Consider the following 25,688-nt stretch of genomic DNA (forward strand, 5'->3'; position numbering starts at 1 on the left):
GAGGCGATGCAGATATTGTAGTTAAGGAGGAGGAGTGAAGTATTAGATGTGATAAACATAGGGAGAGAGGAAGTATTAACGGGACTAGCATCCTTGAAAGTTGATAAATCACCAGGGCTGGATGAAATGTACCCTAGGCTGTTAAAAGAAGAGAGAAAGTATTAGAGGGCCTGACCATCATTTTCCAGTCCTTACTGGATACAGGTGTGGTGCCGGAGGACTGGAGAATTGCTAACGTTGTACCTCTGTTTAAAAAAGGGAGCGAGGGATAGACCAAATAATTACAGGCCGGTCAGTCTAACCTCAGTAGTGGGCAAATTATTGGAATCTATTCTGAGAGACAGGATAAACTATCACTTAGAAAGGCACAGGTTAATCAAGTATAGTCAGCATGGATTTGTTAAGGGAAGATTTTGTTTGACCTATTTGATCAAAATTTTTGACGTAGTAACAAGGAAAATAGATGAGGGTAGTGCAGTTGATCTGGTCTACATGGATTTTAGCAAGGCTTTTGACAAGGTCCCACATGGCAGACTGGTTAAAATAACAGAATCTAGTAACTCCCCAGCCCCGGCCCCCAACCCACAACAGATGCTAAGACTAAGACTATAATTTCTTGGTTTCTTTCTCATTCCTTTCTTAAATAGTGGAGTGGCATTGGCAATTTTCTAATCCAAGGGCGCAATTCCTGCATCAAGAGTTGTGGAAGATCATGACTAGAGCATCTACAAATTTGTCACCTACTTTTAATCACCTGGGGTGGCAGATATGTAGGCAAATCTCAGAGAGGTGTAAAGATAATAGGGAAGTCGAAATCCCCTACTATTATTACCCTATTATCAACTGGGATAGTCTTAGTGCAAAAGGCTTAAAGGGGGCGGAATTCTTAAAATGCATACAGGAGAGCTTTTTGAGCCAGTATGTAGAAAGTCCTACAAGAGAAGGGGCAGTTCTGGACCTAATCCTAGGGGATGAAGCTGGATAAGTGGTAAAAGTGGGGGAGCATTTCAGGGATAATGACCATAACTATGATTTAAAAGGTAGTTATGGAAAAGGACAAAGACGGACCAGAAATAAAAGGTACTGAACCTAAAGCAGGTCGTGTTTTTATATTCTTTACTTTAATCTGCCTTGTCAAGGGTTTCCAAGCAGCAGTTTAGCCAACTGACTCCGCACACTGTTGAGGTACAGGCACTAATACCGCACAATTGAATGAATCGGCAACCAAGATGCTTATGGCCTGACTTAAGTTTTCAGTCACTAATACAATATTGTCATGCCTTTCAGCCTCATCATATTCATCAGAACCGTTCATTTCATGAATTACTTCAAATAGTCGATTCCTAGTTTTCAGACAATTCCTTGCGTATTGATACTAAGACTCACACCGAAAATACCTTTTAATCATTCCCTTTGCATTTGTAAGATTCATTCACTTTCGGTTATCATCCCAATCTTGCACTTTGTTTTGCTCCACAAATCTATTAGAATTACTACCCAACTCAGAACGTCTTTCAACAACTCCCTCTTTGTACAAGCACCTGCGACTAGGCCCTCGTCTATTTTGAGAGTCAGTAATCACCGAGTCCTCCATTCTCTGTATCACTGCAGAATTTCCAATTTGTGACATGAAGGTAGCTGGAAACTATTTTTGGGAAAACAATTTCTTTAGGATAGCAGTCATTTGCTCAAAAAGGAGAATCTTTATCATGAAATTGAATCCCTGTCAAAACCAAAAGTCTCTCCATATGAGATTTGTGCACAATCTAATAACTTGAACGCAAGCACAGACTCAGGAATTTCTAGATTGAGTTTTTTTAATTTTTTATATAACTTCTCATTCTATGACATACTCTTCCTTAGACTGATTGTCCATCTTCTTATCAAAAGGCGACAACGCCTCATAGGCTTCCAACAAATCATCTTTCTTGTAAATCTTGTCTGTAAATTGTATTAGAAATCAGTAATCCCTCTTCTATATCTAAGTCAGTAACATTCAGTTCCAAAAATAGTTTATTTCTAATCTTTTTCCTGGTAAAGACAAAGTCAAAAGCATACCTTGCTTCCTCTTGGTTAGGGAAGTGGCCCGAGTCCACATTTCCACCTCATTCTTCATATGGTTCCAATTCCGAAAAGACTGGTGGGTAGTCATAGTTTGAGAACCTGCAGCGTGACTCAGCCATTTTGCCTTGAAAGCCGCCAGGAGCTCTGCTTATGTTAGAAAAAAAAATCTTTTCTTTCTGTATATTCCCACCTGAAGAGGTCGAAGCTAATCCTCTGCTACCATGTTCAATTGGCAGATGTCTATTCACCGAAGCAGGAGGCAGTCTATAATCTACAGCTGTTTTATTCTTAAACCACAGTTCAGTATAAATAGCAGTTCCCACGCTTCCCTTCTGGATGTACTCCCTGTCCAGATGTAACTCTCATGACTGGGGAAAACCCAGCCCTTCAATACAAGTTGCAATGAACATCACCTGCTCTCTATTAACTCTGAAGTAAGCTCTGGCTAATTAAAGGGACCAGCATTTTCAACATTGTCAACTGATTGATTCCCCACCTGGAAGCCAACATGATTGACAGGCTGGGCAACCAATCAGACAGGCAGCCGGTCATTGAAGACCACAGCAACAGGTAAGTATGCAATAGGGTCAGGAACAGTGGAGGGTGGAAGGCACTGGTGGAGGGAGGTGTTGATCGGATGGACTGCCAATCCCGGGGTGGAGGTCGGAGGCCTCATGGTGGGGGAGATCGCAAACTGAGGGTGGAATGGTAGATCGGAGGCCTCAGGTTTTTGGGGGAGATGGGTGGAAATCAGACACTTCATGGTGGGGGGTAGGATCAGGGGCATCAGGGTGGGAAGGTGATTGGATGTGAAGGCATTTACTTCCTGAATCCACCAAGGCATCACCTTGATTAAGCTGCTTGGTTTCCTGGACAACCAGAGTTAAAGTTGAAAATCTGAGTGACAATGAGGCTCACAGCTTCATTATTATACTTAAAGTTCCAACTCGCTTCCTTGGAGCAGGTTGGCTGCCTGCCCAAATTACGGCCAAGGGTCAGCAATGTGTCTGTACATGGACACCAGTGTCCTTGGTAAAAATTTTGAGGTCTGTGGTAATTTTAAATGTCTTGCTCCAAGTCTTTAAACTTGTGATTTTAAATAACCTGGCCGTTAGGTTATTTTAAAACATAAGTTTAAAGGCTTGGAGCAAAACATTAAAAAATTACCAATAGCGTAAGTAATTAGAAAGGATCGGGATCACAAAGCAGCAATCTGGACAGAACACTGGGAAAAGAGCATGCACAGACATGCGACTGCTGGCTGCTGTAAATTCCATATGCTGTGCTTGTGCAGAGAGGCCAGGATTCTTAGCCGACCTTTCACCTTTCTGCAGTGACAGAGCCCGGATGAGTTTGCAGGATGTCGTTTTGAAGAAAGTGAGAAATGAAGAAAATTGCAGAATCGCCAGTTAATGGAAGGGGGTCCGGATCTGGTGCCTATAAAGGTGCTGCCGGTCAATGGAAGCACCATAAAGGTGTCGCTGGCCGGAAACCAGTTTCAATCAGCATTAAAGAGGTGGCTTGTCTGGGGAGGCTTGAACGGCTCAATGAATTTCTCATTATCTGGGCTATTGCTGGGGTAGAGCTGGTACCTTGATGTTGTTATTTGTATTTTGGGCACTCATCGTTAGAATAATTTTACATTTCAAGGTCTGATGCTTTTCAAACAGTTTGGACACCATTTTTTTTGTTTGTGAGGACCTGACTGAAGAGTTTCAGTATTTTCTGTTCTGGTGATTGTGCTGAATGTTAAGGTCGCTATTAGAGTCAAGCTCTCCTGCACGTTTGACAAGTTGCCATTTACTCTTCAACTCTTGCCACTTTCAGTTGCTGACTTGTCCTGGACACACAAAAGACAGCAAGATTTGCAAGGAAAGCATATCCAGACAGCCAGACAGCACAGCAGTTGCTTTTGATTTTCCTTCTGGAATTTCTTTCCAGTTTCCAAGGGTAATTGAGTGTGAATCCACCATTTTAGCCCAACTTACCAACTATGACCATATGTATTCCACAAACCAGTCATCTATAGTCCCAGCAGCAAATTATTTGCCATGTTTCACTTCGTATTTTTATTGTGTAATGGTTTAGCTGGCTGGCAACGTTAACACATGGTGTAGCTAGCTCTATTCTATCAACAAAAGTAGTTTGCATTGGCATAGAGTCATTTACAGCACAGAAGGAGGCCATTCAGCCCATGGCGTCCATGCCCGATCTTCACAGAGCTATGCAGCCAGTCCCACTCTTTGTCTTGATCCCTGTAGCTCTGCAAGTCTATTTCTCTTAGGTGGCCATCCAGTTTCCTCTTCAATTCATTGATTGTCTCGCTTCCACCACCCTTGTAGGCAGCGAGTTCAAGGTCATTACCACCCGCTGCGTAAAAAAGTGCTTCCTCATATTCCCCCTGCATCCTTTGCTCAAACCTTTCAATCTGTGTCCCCTAGTCCTTGTACCATTTATTAATGGGAACAGTTTTTCCTTGCCTAACTTATCTACGCCTGTCATAATCTTGTTGCATACTATTTTGCTTGCTAGCTAGCCAACACAATTGTGCTGCTCTCCATTGGTGTTTGTATACTTAGCTACTTTATTTATAGGGAGAATTGTGTTTTAAATCGCACTGTGTTTTGATGGCATTAGGTTGGCTATACACTTTATATACAGATTAATTGCCCCCAGATCCGTGGCTGAGTCAATAATTTTGTCAAATGTCCTTGGTGCAACACGTTCATGCCTATCCCTGCTTACAACCTCAGTTAAAGTTGGAAATGGGTGGGTTGGAGGCAGGTTGGGTCAGAAAACAGATTTTTCTGACTTTAACCCCCCTCCCACCCAACCCAAACCTGCTTTTTTTTTAAGGTTAAAATTCAGCCCAGTTTTATCAACTTGTCCTGCCATCTTTAAAGATCTATGCATGTGAACCTCCAGGTCTGTTTGTTCCTGCATCCCTTTAAAATTGCACCATTTACTGTCTCTTGTATACTGAATACAAGTGTACATTGCAATTGTAGACTGCCTCTTGTCATTTTTCCTTCTACATGCATCACTTGACACTTCTCTCTTTTAAATTTCATATGCCACGTATCTGCATATTTTACCATTCTGTGGCCTGAAGTCTGCATCTACCCCTCTCACTGTTTACTACATTTCAAAGCTTTGTGTCAGCTGCAAACTTTGAAATTATACCACCTATACCCAAGTCCAGCTCATTAACATATGGCTGCATTTGGTTACGCTGCAACAGCAGAGGGTGCACTTCCCTACCCATGCGCAGTTGCAGTGCCTGTACAGTTCGTGGTACTGTAATTGATTAATCGCTAATGATTGATCAAATCAGGCATCTGATTACTGCTTGTCTCAAGATTTACTTTGCTCCCAGTTTTTTTTGTTTATTTTAGTATGAAGAAGCAATCACTATGCCTTGGAAGGGCTCATTCAAAACACTGAGGTAAACTTGAACTCCACTTGACACTTATACTCAACCGACAGGGAAAACTGCAGGCACAATGCGAGGCAAGTGGGTGCATGCAAATGATGCCTTCAAGTCGGTGTCAGGCGATGCAGTGTTAATATAGATCAAAAAGAGCAGTGGTCCTTGGGGGCACTATTGTATACTTCCCTTTCATCTGAAAAACAACCGTTCCCTACGACTCTGCATTTCTGTTTTGTAACCATTTTCAGTCCCACACTGCCACTGACTCTTCAATCCCATGGGCTTCAATTTTGCTAACAGGTCTATTATGTGGCATTTTATTCCCAAAAGCCTTTTGGAAGTTCCAATGCACAATGTTGGGCTGAATTTTCCCAACCCTTTGGAGGCAGGCTGGGTGGCAGGAGGGGTTGCAATATCAGTTGGGAAGACGTTGGGACGGAAGCCTGGTGTCTGAGGAACGTAGGAAATAGGAGCAGGAATAAGCCATTCGACCCGTCAAGCCTGCTCCGCCATTCAAACAGAGTATGTACAGGGGAATACTTCTATGAGCACCTCTCACTATTCTTTTGTATTTTAACGCATTAACAGTTCTGCCTAGTCTATTGTGGTCAATTTCAGCCGCATCACTTCAAAGTCAACCTAGCTTAAATTTAAAACCTTGGTTTGTCACTCACCCTTCCCCTTCTCAAATCTCTTATCGAATTCAATTATGTTATGATCATAGTTAGCTAGGTGTTCCCTTACCATTGAATTATTCACTAATTTTATGTGAAAATAAAGTCTCCCATTACAAACATTCTGCTTTTCCATCAAACTTCTCTGATTTCTGTATTTATACATGCTACTACTATATATCATTGCTATCAAAAAGTCCATGAACAACTCCCACCAAAGTCTTGCATCTTTTTCTATCCCTCAATTCTACCCAGAGAGTTTTTACTGCCTGCTCACATTTACTGCTATCGCTTCTTTCCAATGCTGTAATAATGTTCTTTATCAATAATGATACCCATCCTTTTACAATTTCCCTGTCCTTTCCAAAGACTTTATAATCTTGAATATTTATCTCCCAGTCATGCCCAATTTGTTATAATAAAAGCAAAATACTGCGGATGCTGGAAATCTGAAATAAAAACAAGAAATGCTGGAACCACGCAGCAGGTCTGGCAGCATCTGTGAAAAGAGAAGCAGAGTTAACGTTTCGGGTCAGTGACCCTTCGTCGGAACCCAATTTGTTGCCAGGTCTCAGTGTTGACTACTACATTATACGTTTAAGCTGGATTTGGGCTTCTAATTCACTTGTTTTGTTCCTTATGCTGCATGTATTTGTATATAAACCTTTTATTTGGGCAACGAAACAGCAGCTTTTTCGGGAGCAGCGTGTGAGCGAGTGAGCAGCTGGGAAAGTCAGTTTGAAAGTAAATTTAATTTCCTTTTGTTTTTCGGCGGAGGCCGGGGGGCTGCTGGGTAAGTAAAACACTATATATTTGGGCGGTTTCTGAACCCGAGACACCACACTTGTAGTGTCTCCCACCCGCCCTCTTCCTCTAACCAAAAAAAAAAAGGACTCGGTGGGGTGTTTATAAGGTAAGGCTTTTTCGATTTCTCTGGTTTTATTGTGATTGGTAAAAACTTTTCGTTCCTTTTTCATTTAACTAAGTTTAAACTTAAGATTAAAAATGGCAGGAGATCTCAGACCCGTATCATGCTCCTCTTGCTCAATGTGGGAGCTCAGGGACATGGCTGATGACCCTGACTCCTTCACGTGCAGGAAGTGTGTCCAGCTGCAGCTCTTGTTAGACCGCATGACGGCTCTCGAGCTGCGGATGGACTCACTTTGGAGCATGCGCGATGCTGAGGAGGTCGTGGATAGCACGTTTAGTGAATTGGTCACACCGCAGATAAGGATTGCTGAGGGAGAAAGGGAATGGGTGACCAAAAGGCAGAGAAAGAGCAGGAAGGCAGCGCAGGAGTCCCCTGCGGTCATCTCCCTCCAAAACAAGTATACCGTTTTGGATACTGTTGAGGGAGATGGCTCACCAGGGGAAGGCAGCAGTAGCCAGGTCCATGGCACCGTGGCTGGCTCTGCTGCTCAGAAGGGCGGGAAAAAGAGTGGAAGGGCTATAGTCGTAGGGGATTCGATTGTAAGGGGAGTAGACAGGCGGTTCTGTGGTCGAAAACGAGGCTCCCGAATGGTATGTTGCCTCCCAGGTGCACGGGTCAGGGATGTCTCAGATCGGCTGCAGAACATTCTAAAGGGGGAGGGTGAACAGCCAGTTGTCATTGTGCACATAGGCACTAATGATATAGGTAAAAAAACGGGATGAGGTCCTACAAGCAGAGTTTAGGGAGTTAGGAGCCAAGTTAAAAAGTAGGACCTCAGAGGTAGTAATCTCAGGATTACTACCAGTGCCACGTGATAGTCAGAGTAAAAATGAAAGAATAGTCAGGATGAATGCGTGGCTTGAGAGATGGTGCAGGAAGGAGGGGTTCAGATTTTTGGGACATTGGGACCGGTTCTGGGGGAGGTGGGACTATTACAAATTGGACGGTCTACACCTGGGCCGGACTGGAACCAATGTCCTTGGAGGTGCTTTTGCTAACGCTGTTGGGGAGGGTTTAAACTAATGTGGCAGGGGGATGGGAACCAATTGAGGTCAGTTGACAGTGAGGAGGTAGTAACAAAAGCCTGTAAGAAACTAGATAATGAAGTCAGTGTGACTAAGGGGAAGAGCAGGCAGGGAGCAGATGATGAATATAAAGGGACTGGTGGTCTGAGGTGCATTTGCTTTAATGCAAGAAGTGTAGTTGGTAAGGCAGATGAACTTAGGGCTTGGATTAGTACCTGGGAGTATGATGTTATTGCTATTACTGAGACTTGGTTGAGGGAAGGGCATGATTGGCAACTAAATATCCCAGGATATCGATGCTTCAGGCGGGATAGAGAGGGAGGTAAAAGGGGTGGAGGAGTTGCATTACTGGTCAAAGAGGATATCACAGCTGTGCTGAAGGAGGGCACTATGGAGGACTCGAGCAGTGAGGCAATATGGACAGAACTCAGAAATAGGAAGGGTGCGGTAACAATGTTGGGGCTGTACTACAGGCCTCCCAACAGCGAGCGTGAGATAGAGGTACAAATATGTAAACAGATTATGGAAAGATGTAGGAGCAACAGGGTGGTGGTGATAGGAGATTTTAATTTTCCCAACATTGACTGGGATTCGCTTAATGTTAGAGGTCCAGATGGAGCAGAATTTGTAAGGAGCATCCAGGAAGGTTTTCCAGAGCAGTATGTAAATAGTCCAACTCGGGAAGGGGCCATACTGGACCTGGTGTTGGGGAATGAGCCCGGCCAGGTTGTTGAAGTTTCAGTAGGGGACTACTTTGGGAATAGTGATCACAATTCCGTAAGCTTTAAAATACTCATGGACAAAGACGAGAGTGGTCCTAAAGGAAGAGTGCTAAATTGGGGGAAGGCCAACTATACCAAAATTCGGCAGGAGCTGGGAAATGTAGATTGGGAGCAGCTGTTTGAAGGTAAATCCACATGTGATATGTGGGAGGCTTTTAAAGAGAGGTTGATTAGCGTGCAGGAGAGACATGTTCCTGTGAAAATGAGGGATAGAAATGGCAAGATTAGGGAACCATGGATGACAGGTGAAATTGTGAGACTAGCTAAGAGGAAAAAGGAAGCATACATAAGGTCTAGGCGGCTGATGAAAGACGAAGCTTTGAAAGAATATCGGGAATGTAGGACCAATCTGAAACGAGGAATTAAGAGGGCTAAAAGGGGTCATGAAATATCTTTAGCAAACAGGGTTAAGGAAAATCCCAAAGCCTTTTATTCATATATAAGGAGAAAGAGGGTATCTAGAGAAAGGATTGGCCCACTAAAGGACAAAGGAGGAATGTTATGCTTGGACTCAGAGAAAATGGGTGAGATTCTAAACGAGTACTTTGCATCGGTATTCACCGAGGAGAGGGACATGACGGATGTTGAGGTTAGGAACAGATGTTTGATTACTCTAGGTCAAGTCGGCATAAGGAGGGAGGAAGTGTTGGGTATTCTAAAGGGCATTAAGGTGGACAAGTCCCCAGGTCCGGATGGGATCTATCCCAGGTTACTGAGGGAAGCGAGAGAGGAAATAGCTGGGGCCTTAACAGATATCTTTGCAGCATCCTTAAACACGGGTGAGGTCCCGGAGGACTGGAGAATTGCTAATGTTGTCCCCTTGTTTAAGAAGGGTAGCAGGGATAATCCAGGTAATTATAGACCGGTGAGCCTGACGTCAGTGGTAGGGAAGCTGCTGGAGAAGATACTGAGGGATAGGATCTATTCCCATTTGGAAGAAAATGGGCTCATCAGTGATAGGCAACATGGTTTTGTGCAGGGAAGGTCATGTCTTACCAACTTAATAGAATTCTTTGAGGAAGTGACAAAGTTGATTGATGACGGAAGGGCTGTCGATGTCATATACATGGACTTCAGTAAGGCGTTTGATAAGGTTCCCCATGGCAGGCTGATGGAGAAAGTGAAGGCGCTTGGGGTCCAAGGTGTACTAGCTAGATGGATAAAGAACTGGCTGGGCAACAGGAGACAGAGAGTAGCAGTAGAAGGGAGTTTCTCAAAATGGAGACGTGTGACCAGTGGTGTTCCACAGGGATCCGTGCTGGGACCACTGTTGTTTGTGATATACATTAATGATTTGGAGGAAAGTATAGGTGGACTGATTAGCAAATTTGCAGACGACACTAAGATTGGTGGAGTAGCAGATAGTGAAGGGGACTGTCAGAGAATACAGCAGAATATAGATAGATTGGAGAGTTGGGCAGAGAAATGGCAGATGGAGTTCAATCAGGGCAAATGCGAGGTGATGCATTTTGGAAGATCCAATTCAAGAGTGAACTATACAGTAAATGGAAAAGTCCTGGGGAAAATTGATGTCCAGAGAGATTTGGGTGTTCAGGTCCACTGTTCCCTGAAGGTGGCAACGCAGGTAAATAGAGTGGTCAAGAAGGCATACGGCATGCTTTCCTTCATCGGACGGGGCATTGAGTACAAGAGTTGGCAGGTCATGTTACAGTTGTATAGGACTTTGGTTCGGCCACATTTGGAATACTGCGTACAGTTCTGGTCGCCACATTATCAAAAGGATGTGGATGCTTTGGAAAGGGTGCAGAGGAGGTTCACCAGGATGTTGCCTGGTATGGAGGGCGCTAGCTATGAAGAGAGGTTGAGTAGATTAGGATTATTTTCATTAGAAAGACGGAGGTTGAGGGGGGACCTGATTGAGGTGTACAAAATCATGAGAGGTATAGACAGGGTGGATAGCAAGAAGCTTTTTCCCAGAGTGGGGGTTTCAATTACTAGAGGACACGAGTTCAAAGTGAAAGGGGAAAAGTTTAGGGGGGATATGCGTGGAAAGTTCTTTACGCAGAGGGTGGTGGGCACCTGGAACGCATTGCCAGCGGAGGTGGTAGATGCGGGCACGATGGAGTCTTTTAAGATGTATCTAGACAGATACATGAATGGGCAGGAAGAAAAGAGATACAGAAGCTTAGAAAATAGGCGTCATGTTTAGAGAGAGGATCTGGATTGGCGCAGGCTTGGAGGGCCGAAGGGCCTGTTCCTGTGCTGTAATTATCTTTGTTCTTTGTTCTTTGAAACCTATCCTACCCTTGAGCCCTGATACTATCTTTCTGGCGCTTTAACTTATCACACTTCTTGTTTTTCATCACTCCTGCTGTATTTTTTCAGCTATTTTGTCATTTCCTATATTTTTCTCAACCCTAAGTAATTGTTTTGCCTTTAACACTATGGTCTGGACTTTGCTCTCCCTTTTTCTTATTTTTAGACTATTATTATTTCTGCCTGATCCCTCACCACCCTTATTGGTTTTAAGCCCTTTCACCATCCCTATTTTTGCTTTCAGGCAGTATCTTAGTCCCGATGCAGTTCAGGTGCAACCTGTAGGAATGGAACCACTCTGTCACATGCCACACCTTCAGCCACTTATTTACTTTCCTTGCCTATTTGCATGTGGCTCAGGAAATCTGATATTATTACCCTCAAGGTCCTGCTTTCTAACTTAATTCCTAGTTTCTGATACTTCCTTAGCTGGACCTCCTCCCTGTTCTTCCCAATGCCATTAGTCCCAACATGGACTATGACAAGTAGATCTCCTTCCTCCCTATCTAAGTTCCTCTCCAGTTGCTCAGATATATCCTTTATTCTTGCACCATATAGGCAACATTACCGCCTGGACACTCAGTGCATCTGTAGAGGATGCTCTCTATCCCCCCCCTATAATTATCGAGTTCTCTATAACTACAACATTTCTGTTCAGCTCCTTAGACTGCCTCCTGTACCATGGTGTCAGTTAGCATTCTGGTGATCCTCTCTGCCACCTTCACCCTCCAACTTATCCTCACAGATAGCGAGTGCATTGCACTTGATGGAGATAACCAATGTCTGCAGGGCCTCCTCTCTACTACCAGCCAAGGCTCCCCTACCTTTCTGACTGACAGTTTCACACTGCTTCCTGCATCTGTGCTTTCCTCTGAGGTGTGGCAGTACTCTAGAGAAAATTATCCAGATATCCGTCCCCCTCCATTTTATGTTGGAGTTTGTCTAACTCATACTCCAGTTTTTCCATCATACTTCAATTGCTGCGCTACATATTTCTCTGTTACTGTATACCTTTTCTTTTAAAAAAGAACTAAACACAATTATTTTGAATATATGGCAAATGCATCAGCAATTGAAGATACCTCTACTGACACAGATGCCAGAATGCCAGTAAAATGTGACTGACTTTACCATGATAAGGCCTGAGACAGCTGCTGCCTTATAGAGTACAGTGGCCTAGCATGGAGCTGTGGTGAAGAACCTTGAGAAATTGGGGGACCGGATACTGCCATACAAATATCCGAAAACAATCTGCGAGACACTAATGTTGGAGGCTACTTGGTGGATTTTGATGTCCCTCCTACCATTTTTGTAACCATCTTGGATCTTTTAGAATGTGACATAGATGTAATCAGATCCACAATATTCAAATGCTAACTGGTGAACCACGCCCAGCTATGATCCAACTCGATCAGGAGGTTAAATTGCACTGCAAAAGGAAACATCGTCCTATTGTAGTACAATTAATTTTTAACATTTATAACAAAAAACATTCTGTATGAAAAGCTGTTGTGTGAGTACTTTATTAAACAAGCAAAATTGTGAGAGGAAAAATCTTGCAAAGACAGACTTCTGACCTACAGCTTGAACAGTAATTAAATTCTGACTTCACCCAGTGTTTCCTTCACAGCAGCTAGACTTTGTGGCCTGAAAGGGACAAAGTATTCACCTCAACAACAAAATAGTATATTGTATATGACAAGATGCAAGATTTTTTTAAAACTTACCATGAGCAATGCAAAGGAGATCCACGAATATATGTTCTGTATGGTTCTGTCATTCTAATTTTATAGAATTCAAAATTACAATGTGCAGCAAATCATTTTTACTGCAGCTACTACTAGGATGCAAAGACTGGTGAATTTTCACAATACTATAGGTTCTGCAGTTCCTTGTACCTGTTTCACTTGCATTTTCCCATTTAGCACTTATGCAGCTGCTCAAAACCAAAGGTCCTACAGGTAGAATCCATGATCTACAATATGTAATGGATTGGATTACTACTCATTTGTGAGCTATTAAATTTACAGAGATGTAAATACATAGCAGCATTGGTAGTATCCCAAATGTACAGTTCTAAGAGAAGGCTGCTGGTTTTCACTGAAATACCACTCCTTTTGCAAAATTTCCCTTTGCAACCCTTCAGACATATAAAAGTGCATTGTAATTCCGAAATTGGCTCTAAATTACCAATCATGCTCAGATGAGGCCATAAGGATGGCTAGTGTAGAAAATGAAAAATAAACTGGATGTACTTTTGACATAGGGGGTTAAAGTACATTATTCAGTTTGGACTTAAGGCAAAGCAGAGAACGGACGTGCATAAGAGCTTACAAATGTAATATAAAAGCTATAATAGCAATATAATGTTCATGTTAATCGTCTGTTTCCACAACAAAAGTATAGCATAGATTTTTTCATTGTGACTCTTCTGCCATTCTTCATTTCATTTTTAATATATAAAATCTCCCTCATCTCATTTAAGACCCCTTTAAACCCCATTCCTTTGAGCAAGCTTTTGGTTACCTCTCCTAATATCTTCTCCTTTGGCTTGGTGGCCATTTAGTTTTGATTACACCTCTGCGAAGTCCCTTGGGACATTTTTCTATGTTAAAAGTGCTACATAAATGCAAGCTGTATCTATCATAATATAAATTCAATCATGAATCAGATCCTTGTGGTATGGTAATTGCAGTTTTAGAATAGCAGAGTATTAGGGTAACAAGGTACTCAGAAATGGATTTACAAGTGTGATTCTCTCAACATCGGCCAAATCCAAGCTGCAATTTATTAAGAGACATCAGATGGCACCAAGTCCTGCTGCACAAGGAGGAGTTGAACATCTGAGGATCTCTGGACTGTGCTTGAAGCCTAGAGCAATGTGAGATGGAAGGAAAGGGGAGAAAACATGAATTATTAATTGATTTAAAATACTATAATTAATTGGTATACTTTTGCTGAGAGAAAACTAATACTGAATTCCACAACATTAGTTTCCATTGTTCCAAAAGAAAAATTACTGATTTTTTTTTTTGTGTTTGTTTTCAGTTTCATTAGATGAGGTGGAAAACAATCAAACTATTTCCCAGTTTCTGCACCCTCAGGCTTGGTACATTGTGTATGCAGATAAGTACACCTGTCCAGAAGATGAGGAAGATAGAAGGGGTATTGAGGGCTTTGCTGCAAAGACTATCAAGTTTAAACTTTTGTTACTGAACCCTGATGCAGCTAACAATCCACTGGATCACTTCAGTGCGGAGGAGTCTGGTAAGTAGTTGTTCCTCCCTGCTTTTGAAGTATTTTCTCTGCTGTACTGAGAATCCCAGGCCTCTGCCAGCACCGTTCTGAAATTCATTCCTTGGACATGAATGAGAACATTCAGGGTTACCCTTGACCCAAATTTCATTGTTTTGCCCCGAGAAAGCACAAAAGGATGGTTGAGATCGGGAACTCTATTATGGAAGAATCAAGGACGCAAGCCTATGCTCCACCAGTCTGTGATAGTACTGCACAACATGGTACTTCTCTTTTAATAAAAGAGACAAGTGATAAAGAACTCTCCAATGAAGGGTCATAGACTTGAAACGTTAACTCTGCTTCTCTCTCCACAGATGCTGCCACACCTGCTAAGTATTTCCAGCACTTTCTGTTTTAATTTCAGATTTGCAGTATTTTGCTTTTATTTTAGATCTTCTGTGATGTTGCTCACCGGCAGTTTGAAAAATGGAGGGATGTCTTCTGTAGATGTCACCTGTACTGAGCTATTAAGTTCTTGCATTTGTCTTAGTGGCTTGGTTTTATCCATCAGGGGTTGAGCACACTCAGGGACAGACTTTGGGCAGATTGAGGTCAGATTGGACCTGCTGAACACTTTGGAGTTTCTGAATGCCAAACATTTGCTTTAATTGGTAACGCTGTCGCATTTGAGTCAGAAGGTTATGTATTCAAAACTTACTCTAAGACTTCATAATCTTGTCTGACACTTCAGTGCAATACTGAGGCAAAAGAAAAGAACATAGTGCATTTTATAGCATTATTCACAACCTTCTGACATCCCAAAGTGCGTTACAATTATTGAGATACTTTTGAAGTGTAACCACTGTTGAAATGTAGGAAATGGCTCTTCCGGGAGCGGACCTGTGGGGAGAACACCGAGAGCGGAGCCTATAAATCGAGCCCGAGGATCGAGGCCCAGTCCCTTACCTTTGGGGAGCGGAGCGGACCTGGAGGGAGAACGCCGAGAGTGGAGCCTATAAATCGAGCCCGAGGATCGAGGCCCAGTCTCTTACCTTCCGGGAGTGCAGCAGAGAGGAGCTCTTCCAGCGCACCGGAGTTTTGAAAAAAAGGAAAATAAAGCCAACAGTGATGTCACAGGAGAGCTGCAAAGTGATTGGTTGATGAGTCACTGCTGTTAGGGAATAGCTCTAAATAGCTGGGTAAATATCTCAGGTAAGAAAAGTTTAAAGTTTATTTCAAATATAGTAAGCAGAGTTGTTGTTGAGGGAGTTCTGTAGCAACGAGGATCAAGGAAGAAGGGCCCGAGGGTAACTGATATTATTGGACATTAAGATCTTCCTGAAGGTTTAATTTAATTTAAAGGGTTAAGTCATGGCAGGAGAGCTCAAAGCCGTGGTGTGCTCCAGGTCGGAATCCGGGAACAATGCCGGTGCCAGGGACCAGCATGTGTGTAGGAAGTGTCTCCAGCTGCAGCTCCTGGAAGCCCAGGTTTCTGAGCTGGAGCGGCAGCTGAGGACACTGTGGAGCATCCACAAGACAGAGAGTATCGTGGATAGCATGTATAGAGAGGTGGTCACACCACAGGCTCAGACCCCACAGACAGGAGGGGAATGGGTGACCACCAGGCAGAGCAAGAGGTCTAGGCAGGCAGTGCAGGAATCTCCTGTGGCTATTCCCCTGCAAAACATATATACTGCTTTGGATACTGTTGGGGGGAATGGCCTCTCAGGGGAAAGCAGCAACAGCCCAATTCGTTGGACCACGTTTGGCTCTGCTGCACAGGGGAAGGATAAAAAATGTGGGAATGCAATAGTTATAGGCGATTCAATTGTAAGGGGAATAGATAGGCGTTTTGGTGGCCGCAATAGAGACTCCAGGATGGTATGTTGCCTCCCTGGTGCGAGAGTCAAGGATGTCTCAGAGCGGTTACAGGACATTCTGAAGGGGGAAGGTGAACAGCCAGTGGTCGTGGTACATATGGTACAAATGATGCAGGTAAAAAAAGAAGGATGAGGTCCTAAAAGCAGAATATAGGGAGCTAGGAAGTAAGTTTAAAAAGTAGGACCTCAAAGGTAGTGATCTCAGGATTACTACCAGTGCCACGTGCTAGTCAGAGTAGAAATAGCAGGATATATCAGATGAATACAAGGCTGAAGAGATGGTGTGAGGGGGAGGGTTTTAGATTCCTGGGGGAGGTGGGACTAGTACAAACTGGACGGGTTACACCTGGGCAAGACTGGGACTAATGTCCTAGGGGGAGTATTTGCTGGAGTGGTTGGGGAGGGTTTAAACTAAATTGGCAGGGGGATGGGAACCTTTGCAAGGAGTCAGAGGAGGGGAGATCAAGGACAAGAACAAAAGACAGTAAGGGGAATAAGAAAAGTGATAATCAGAGAAATCAAGGGCCAGAATCAAACAGGGCCACAGTGAAAAATAGTGGGAAGGGGACAAGTAATGTTAAAAAGACAAGCCTTAAAGCTTTGTGCCTTAACAAGCGGAGCATTCGCAATAAAGTGGATGAATTAATCACGCAAATAGATGTAAACGGGTCTGATATAGTCGGGATTACGGAGACATGGCTACAAGGTGACCAGGGATGGGAAATGAACATCCCGGGATATTCAGTATTTAGGAAGGACAGACAAAAAGCAAAAGGTGCTGGAGTTGCATTGCTGGGTAAGGGATTAATGTAGGATTAGTATAAATGGGTAGTTGATGGTCGGCACAGACTTGGTGGGCCGAAGGGCCTGTTTCAGTGCTGTATCTATAAATAAATAAATAAATTAACGCAATAGGGAGGAAAGATATTAGCTCTGACGATGTGAAATCTGTATGGGTAGAGCTGAGAAACACTAAGGGGCAAAAAACGTTAGTGGAGGTTGTATATAGACCCCCAAACTGTAGTGGTGATGTTGGGAATGGCATTAAACAGGAAATTAGAGATGCATGCGAGAAAGGAACATCTGTAATTATGGGTGACGTTAATCTGCATATAGATTGGGCAAATCAAATTAGTCACCATACCGTAGAGGAGGAATTCTTGGAGTGTATACGGGATGGTTTTCTGGACCAATACGTTGAGGAACCAACGAGAGAACAGGCCATCCTAGACTGGGTATTGTGTAGTGAGAGAGGAATAATTGACAATCTAGCGGTGCGAGACCCCTTGGGGACGAGCGACCATAATATGATAGAATTCTTCATCAAGGTGGAGAGTGACGTAGTTGATTCTGAGACAAGGGTCCTGAATCTTTGTAAAGGAAACTACGAGGGTATGAGGCGCGCGAGTTGGCCATGACAGATTGGGAAACGTTACTTAAAGGGACGACTGGATAGGCAATGGCAAACATTTAAAGAGCGCATGGATGAACTGCAACAATTGTTTATTCCTGTCTGGCGCAAACGTAAAACTGGAAAGGTAGCCAAACCATGGCTTACAAGGGAAATTAGAGATAGCATTAGATCCAAGGAAGAGGGATATAAATTTGCCAGGAAAAACAACAGACCTGAGGAATGGGAGCAGTTTAAAATTCAGCAAAGGAGGACCAAGGGATTGATTAAGAAGGGGAAAATAAAGTACGAGAGCAAGCTGTGGGGAACATAAAAACTTACTGTAAAAGTTTCAATAGGTATGTGAAGAGAAAAAGATTGGTAGGTGACAGAGAGTGGGGATAATGGGTAAGTACTCCGATTGGCAGGATGTAACTAGTGGTGTCCCGCAGGGATCTGTGTTGAGGCCTCAATTATTCACATTATTCATTAACGACTTGGATGATGGCATAGTAAGTCATATATCCAAATTTGCTGATGATACAAAGTTAGGCGGCATTGTAGACAGTCTAGATGATAGCATAAAATTGCAAAGAGATATTGACAGACTAGGTGAGTGGGCAAAACTGTGGCAGATGGATTTCAATGCGGGAAAGTGTGAGGTTATCCATTTTGGACCAAAAAAGGATAGAGCAGGGTACTTGCTAAATGGGAAGAGGTTAAGTACAGCAGATGTCCAAAGAGACTTGGGGGTTCAGGTGCATAGATCTTTAAAATGCCACGAGCAAGTGCAGAAAATAATCAAAAAGGCTAATGGAATGCTAGCCTTTATATCCAGAGGATTGGAGTATAAAGACACAGAGGTTATGCTGCAGCTGTAAAAACCCTGGTTAGACCCCACTTGGAGTACTGTGAGCAGTTCTGGGCACCACACCTTAGGAAGGATATATTGGCCTTGGAGGGAGTGCAATGTAGGTTTACAAGAATGATACCTGGACTACAGGGGTTAAGTTACGAGGAGAGATTACACAAATTAGGCCTGTTTTCGCTAGAATTTAGAAGGTTAAGGGGTGATCTGATTGAAGTCTTCAAGATATTAACAGGAAAAGACAGGCTAGATAAAGATAAACTATTTCCACTGGTTGGAGATTCTAAAACTAGGGGGCATAGTCTAAAAATTAGGACCAGACCATTCAGGAGAGATGTAAGGAGCACTTCTTCACGCAAAGGGTAGAGGTTTGGAACTCACTCCCACAAACAGCAGTTGAAGCTGTAACAGTTGTTAATTTTAAATCTGAGATAGGTAGATTTTTGTTAAGCAAAGATATTAAGGGATATGGGCCAAAGGCAGGTATATGGAGTTAGGCCGTGGATCAGCCATGATCTCATTGAATGGCAGGACAGGCTCGAGGGGCTGAGTGGCCTACTCCTGTTCCTATCTTCCTATGTTCCATTACAGTCAGAAACAGGGGAATTTATTATGGGGGATAAAGAAATGGCTGACCAACTAAATGCATACTTTGGTTCTGTCTTCACAAAGGAGGACACAAATATCATACCAGAAATGTTGGGGAACACAGGGCTTAGTGAGAGAGAGGAACTGAAAGAAATCAGGATTAGTAGAGAAATGGTGTTGGGGAAATTGATGGGATTGAAGGCCGATAAATCCCCAGGGCCTGATGGTATGCATCCCAGAGGACTTAAGGAATTGGCCCTAGAAACAGTGGATGCATTGGTGGTCATCTTCCAAGATTCTATAGACTCTGGAACAGTTCCTACAGATTGGAGGGTAGCTAATTCTTTTCTTTTGGGCCTCCTTATCTCGAGAGACAATGGATACGCGCCTGGAGGTGGTCAGTGGTTTGTGAAGCAGCGCCTGGAGTGGCTATAAAGGCCAATTCTGGAGTGACAGGCTCTTCCACAGGTGCTGCAGAGAAATTTGTTTGTTGGGGCTGTTGCACAGTTGGCTCTCCCCTTGCGCCTCTGTCTTTTTTCCTGCCAACTACTAAGTCTCTTCGACTCGCCACAATTTAGCCCTGTCTTTATGGCTGCCCGCCAGCTCTGGCGAATGCTGGCAACTGACTCCCACGACTTGTGATCAATGTCACACGATTTCATGTCGCGTTTGCAGACGTCTTTATAACGGAGACATGGACGGCCGGTGGGTCTGATACCAGTGGCGAGCTCGCTGTACAATGTGTCTTTGGGGATCCTGCCATCTTCCATGCGGCTCACATGGCCAAGCCATCTCAAGCGCCGCTGACTCAGTAGTGTGTATAAGCTGGGGGTGTTGGCCGCTTCAAGGACTTCTGTGTTGGAGATATAGTCCTGCCACCTGATGCCAAGTATTCTCCGAAGGCAGCGAAGATGGAATGAATTGAGACGTCGCTCTTGGCTGGCATACGTTGTCCAGGCCTCGCTGCCGTAGAGCAAGGTACTGAGGACACAGGCCTGATACACTCGGACTTTTGTGTTCCGTGTCAGTGCGCCATTTTCCCACACTCTCTTGGCCAGTCTGGACATAGCAGTGGAAGCCTTACCCATGCGCTTGTTGATTTTTGCATCTAGAGACAGGTTACTGGTGATAGTTGAGCCTAGGTAGGTGAACTCTTGAACCACTTCCAGAGCGTGGTCGCCAATATTGATGGATGGAGCATTTCTGACATCCTGCCCCATGATGTTCGTTTTCTTGAGGCTGATGGTTCGGCCAAATTCATTGCAGGCAGACGCAAACCTGTCGATGAGACTCTGCAGGCATTCTTCAGTGTGAGATGTTAAAGCAGCATCGTCAGCAAAGAGGAGTCAGCAAAGAGGGTAGCTAATGTAACCCCACTATTTAAAAAGGGAGGTAGAGAGAAAGCAGGGAATTATAGACCAGTCAGCGTGACGTCGGTAGTGGGGAAAATTCTAGAGTCCATTATCAAAGAATTTATAGCAGAGCACTTGGAGAACAGTGGTAGAATCGGGCAGAGTCAGCATGGATTTACGAAAGGGAAATCATGCTTGACAAATCTACTAGAATTCTTCGAGGATGTATCCAGTGGAGTTGATGAGGGGGAGCCAGTGGATGTGGTTTATTTGGACTTTCAGAAGGCTTTTGACAAAGTCCCACATAAGAGATTAGCATCTAAAATTGAAGCACTTGGGATGTGTAGAAAGTGTATTGTGATGGATAGAAAATTGGTTGTCAGACAGGAAACAAAGAGTAGGGATAAATGGGTCTTTTTCAGAATGGCAGGCAGTGACTAGTGGGATACTGCAGGGATCGGTGCTAGGACCCCAGCTATTCACAATATACATTAATGATTTAGATGAAGGAACTAAATGTAATATCTCCAAATTTGCAGATGACACAAAACTGGGTGGGAGGGTGAGTTGTGAAGAGGATGCAGAGATGCTTCAGGGTGATTTGGACAAGTTAAGTGAGTGGGCTAATGCATGGCATGCAGTATAACGTGGATAGATGTGAGGTTATCCACATGGTAGAAAAAACAGGAAGGCAGATTATTATCTGAATGGCTATAAACTGAGAATATGCAGGGGAATATGCAGCAATACCTGGGTGTTCTCGGACACCAGTCGCTGAAGGTAAGTGTGCAGGTGCAACAGGCGTAAAAAAGGCAAATGGTATGTTGGCCTTCATAGTGAGAGGATTCGAGTACAGAAGCAGGGATGTCTGTGCAGTTTTGGTCTCCTTATCTGAGGAAGGATGTTCTTGCTATAGAGGGAGTGCAGCGAAGGTTTACGAGACTGATTCCTGGGATGGCAGCACTGACATATGAGGATAGATTGAGTCGGTTAGGATTATATTCACTGGAGTTCAGAAGAGTGAGGGGGGATCTCATAGAAACCTATAAAATTCTAACAGGACTTGACAGGGTCGATGCAGGAAGGATGTTCCCGATGGTGGGTAAGTCCAGAACCAGGGGTCATGGTCTAAGGATAAGGGGTAAATCTTTCAGGACTGAGTCACAGAGTCATAGAGTTTTACAGCACAGAAACAGGCCCTTCGGCCCAATGAGCCTATGCCGACCATCAAGCACCTGTCCTAACTAATCCCATTTCCCCGCATTTAGCTCGTAGCCTTGTATGTTATGGCGTTTCAAATGCTCATCTAAATATTTCTTGAATGTCGTAAGTGTTCCTGCCTCTATTATGAGAAGAAATTTCTTCACCCAGAGAGTGGTGAACCTGTGGAACTCGCTAACACAGAAAGCAGTTGAGGCCAAAACATTGAATGTTTTCAGAAAGGAGTTAGATATCGCTCTTGGGTCTAAAGGGATCAAAGAGCATGGGGCGAAAGCCGGAACAGGCTATTGAGTTGGATGATCAGCCATTATCATAATGAATGGCGGAGCAGGCTCTAGGGGCAAAATGGCCTACTCCTGCTCCTATTTTCTATGTTTTTATGGGACAGCCAATTTGCACACAGAAAGGTGAGAGAGAGAAACCAGGGAATGAAAGACCAGTTAGTTTAACATCTGATGTTGGAAAATTACTAGAGTCTGTAATTAAGGATAAGGTGAGTGAACACCTTGAAATTTTTCAGTTGATCAGAGAGAGGCAGTGTGGATTAGTAAAGGGCAGGTCACACCTGATCAATCTGATTGATTTTTTTTAAAAAGGTGCCTAAAGTAGTGGACAAGGGATTGCCTATGGATGTTATTTATATGGACTTCCAGAGGCATTTGATTAAGTCATCATGTTAGCTAAAGTGAAAGCTCATGGAATTGAAGGCAAATTATTCACCTGGTTTGGAAATTGGCTGAGCAGCTGGAAACAAAGAGTAGAATAATGGGCAGGAATTCTAATTGGAAGGATGTGACCAGTGGTGTCCTGCAAGGACTGGTGTTGGGGCCTCAACTATTCACTGTCTTTGTTAATGTCGTAGATGATAGAATAGAAAGCCACATATGCATATTTGCCGATGACACAAAGATAGGCGGCATTGTAAGCACAGTAGATGGAGCATGAAATTACAAAGAGAAATTGATAAATTATATGAATGGGCAAAACTGTCATTAAAATGTAATTTTGATAACTGAGCTGATAATTTACATCAATTATCAGTTGTGCAGACATAGAGGATCATAAACCAATCTTGATGTCCTTGAACTGGAGAAAGGGGGAATTAGTAAGGGTTCCGTCACCTGACATTACACTGGCTATCTTTAACTCTGGGCTGGCTTTAATGGGCCCCCCAGAGATTGGCTAGGAGGCGGGGGGGGGGGGCTATAGAATTGCGGCGGGGATGCAGAGGGCCCGTTGCCTTCCCATCGCACTGCAATTAATCTGGGGGCAGGATGCTGATGACAGCCTTCCCACCCAGAGGTTAGTTAAAGCCCTTAAGAGGCCTATTATAAGGGCCTCCTCCTGCCGCGACTGGAATTAACCAGCGATGGCGGGGGGGCCTCTGCCATGTGGGGAGGTCATCCAGTAGAACAAGGTTATCTCCCTGCAGACTTTGATGAGGCCTCCTCTCTAGGCAATCTGTGGCCCATGGAGGGCCCCCACCGGAAAACAAACTACCTCCCTCACCCCCATCTTCCCCTGCACTCAACGTCCACCATCCCTCCCCCCATTTCTGGGGCCTGCCAGACTTGTCTCGGCAACCCTGCCTCACTTACCTGAGGACCGTGTCTCCAGCACACGGCCTGGTTCCAAGGCCTCCTGCAGTACCGGCAATGGCCACTGCTCCCAGTAGTGTTGCCTATACTACTGCGCTGTTGGCCCTCTGACTGGACAGCAGCTCTTGGAGGCAGGATCCCTGTCTTTAAAGGGACGGGGATCCCAGCGCCAGGCAGTTAATTACCTGGGCGCTGTTAAATAGAGCCAGCCAGAGCTGGAGGACTCCAAATGGGCGAGGTGCGTTTCCCACCGCTTTTTCGGACCAGCACCGGGAACCCCGCTGGCTCCACTAAATCCGGCCGTCTGTCTGCAACAGAAATAATACTACCATGAAGAGGATGGAGTTTTGGCAAAGTCAATTTTTCCACTTACCAGAAATTTCATCATAGTGAAAAGTAAATGTAATACAGTTCCAAGGTATTAGCACTGAAGGGGCTGTCAACTATATACTGTTTTTCAGAATGAATTAAAACCATACACAGTTAGATTTGATTTTTCTGTGATTCTTTAAACTGAATGTCTGGGAATCTGAACAGTTTTTTTTTGATTATGCATTGGATTATCCAAAAAACCTTGCACTCCAAATGCAGATGAATCTAAACAAAAGCAAAATACTGGATGCTAGTTACTATTCAGCAAACCTCAAATTGTTCTTGAGTAGTAAAAAGAAAGCTTTAAAACAAAACTAAAAAAGTTGGAAATACTCACAGCATCGGAACTGAAAAAGTGATATTTTGTATGTAGAATCTTCATTCGAAATCATATATATGTTCTCCATACAATAAGTGTGTTTGCTGTCACTTAGTGCTTTCCACTAGCTGTCTTGTCTCTTTCGGCAATATGAATACAGTGCTCTTCGCATTCCTGCTACACTCTTACTGTTATCAGGCTGTTTAAAATTAAGAGTAAAAAAATGTCGCCTAAAGTGCAGGTGTTGTATACAACTTGTAGGTCATGACTCAGTCTTGTCAGTTCATGTCCGTTCATTACTTTACAAGCATTTATAATTTTGCATACTGACATATTGATGTTTAATCATGCCAGAGACCCTGATCATTACTTTTAGCTATAGTATGAACTTAAAAACTGTTCAAAATTAGCAAATTTCCAGAAATTATTAGAGTACAAAGCACACATTCATAATCAATACCCTGACATTAAATAGCACAAATTTATTTAATGCAGAAGAAAATGTTAATGCAACAGCAGCAAAATCTGTCCCATTTGTGTCATTTTTAGGTGAAAAAATATCCATATTGAGTTCATATTGGTGCCAATTGTTTTCTAAAGTCAAACAGATATGTTTCTATTACGGAATCGTATTGCCGGAATAAATTTCTGCCATCAGGTGGCAGTGTAGCACTGAGTAGCTGCAAAAAAACTTAAAATGCAGATTAATATCTGGTCTTCTGTTACAGCAGCTTTAAAAGCTTAAAATAAACATGAGGGTATGTTGAAAATCATAAAAGTGAAAGTAAACACTAAGAAATAAAATTACAAAAAAATCAATTGAGAAAAAATTTCATTAGCTTTTGTTGTTACAACATTTTTTAAATACCAGTGGTATTGCACTGGGGACACAAAATAGAGGGTGATAAAGAGGTGGAGCAGATGAACCTCCGGTTACACACCCCGCCCGATTTTCCTTTTCATTGACTTCAGTCAGTTTGGTTTATGTCGAGAGCAGATCTGCAAAGCCAGTTTTTTGACCGCATCAAGTTAAGATAGCTGCCTTAGAGTCTATAATGAAAACGTAAAATTAGTACCTCCTGTACCAAGATATAAATAGGCAATAAACAAAGAATATTTCCCCCAATATGAATGTATAAAAATACATAAAAAGCCAATAACTCAAATATTACCCGTAACAAATGAAAACAATGTGAAGACTAATTAATTGTTGCATTCTACTTTTGTGTAAATGTCAGATTTTACAGCTGAGTATGGGCCCCAGGTCAGCAGGATTGGGAACTACACATGTAATATGGTAGATGTTTACATCCAGCAGGCTGAGGGAGAGCGGCAGAATAGGCACTGTAGTCATGAACCAGGTGGTAGCTCAAATACTGATGGTACTGGTGCAGAATGACTGCTGCCAGGATATCAAGCATTCATTTGCATGATATGCTGAGCATGGTTGCTCACTAATCACAGATTCAGAGAGTGGAACTCTCTGCAGTTGCGGTACATCTCTGCATTTAGATGCGGCAAACAACATGTGTGCAGTCACTGGCACACTGAACCATGGAGAAGTCTGCTATCCTGGCAAAGTGATGTGCACATTCTGCCTGCTTTACTCTGGAAAGAAAAATGCATTGCGTTCTCCTCCCCTGGAATACAGACTGTTCTTTATACAGCAGTGGACAGCGA

At 43.3% G+C, this 25,688-nt stretch overlaps 1 protein-coding gene across 3 annotated transcripts in view; it reads left to right on the forward strand.

Moving 5' to 3' along the window:
- gpr180 (G protein-coupled receptor 180) overlaps positions 1-25,688 on the forward strand; it is a 162,498-nt gene that overhangs the window by 88,694 nt on the left and 48,116 nt on the right. For all 3 annotated transcript variants that reach the window (XM_068034370.1, XM_068034371.1, XM_068034372.1), the window contains exon 3: positions 14,232-14,450. In XM_068034370.1, the coding sequence (XP_067890471.1) occupies positions 14,232-14,450 (219 nt within the window). The remainder of the gene's footprint in view (positions 1-14,231; positions 14,451-25,688) is intronic.

Source organism: Heterodontus francisci, chromosome 6 (assembly GCF_036365525.1).
Source record: "Heterodontus francisci isolate sHetFra1 chromosome 6, sHetFra1.hap1, whole genome shotgun sequence".
NCBI lineage: Eukaryota > Metazoa > Chordata > Chondrichthyes > Heterodontiformes > Heterodontidae > Heterodontus > Heterodontus francisci.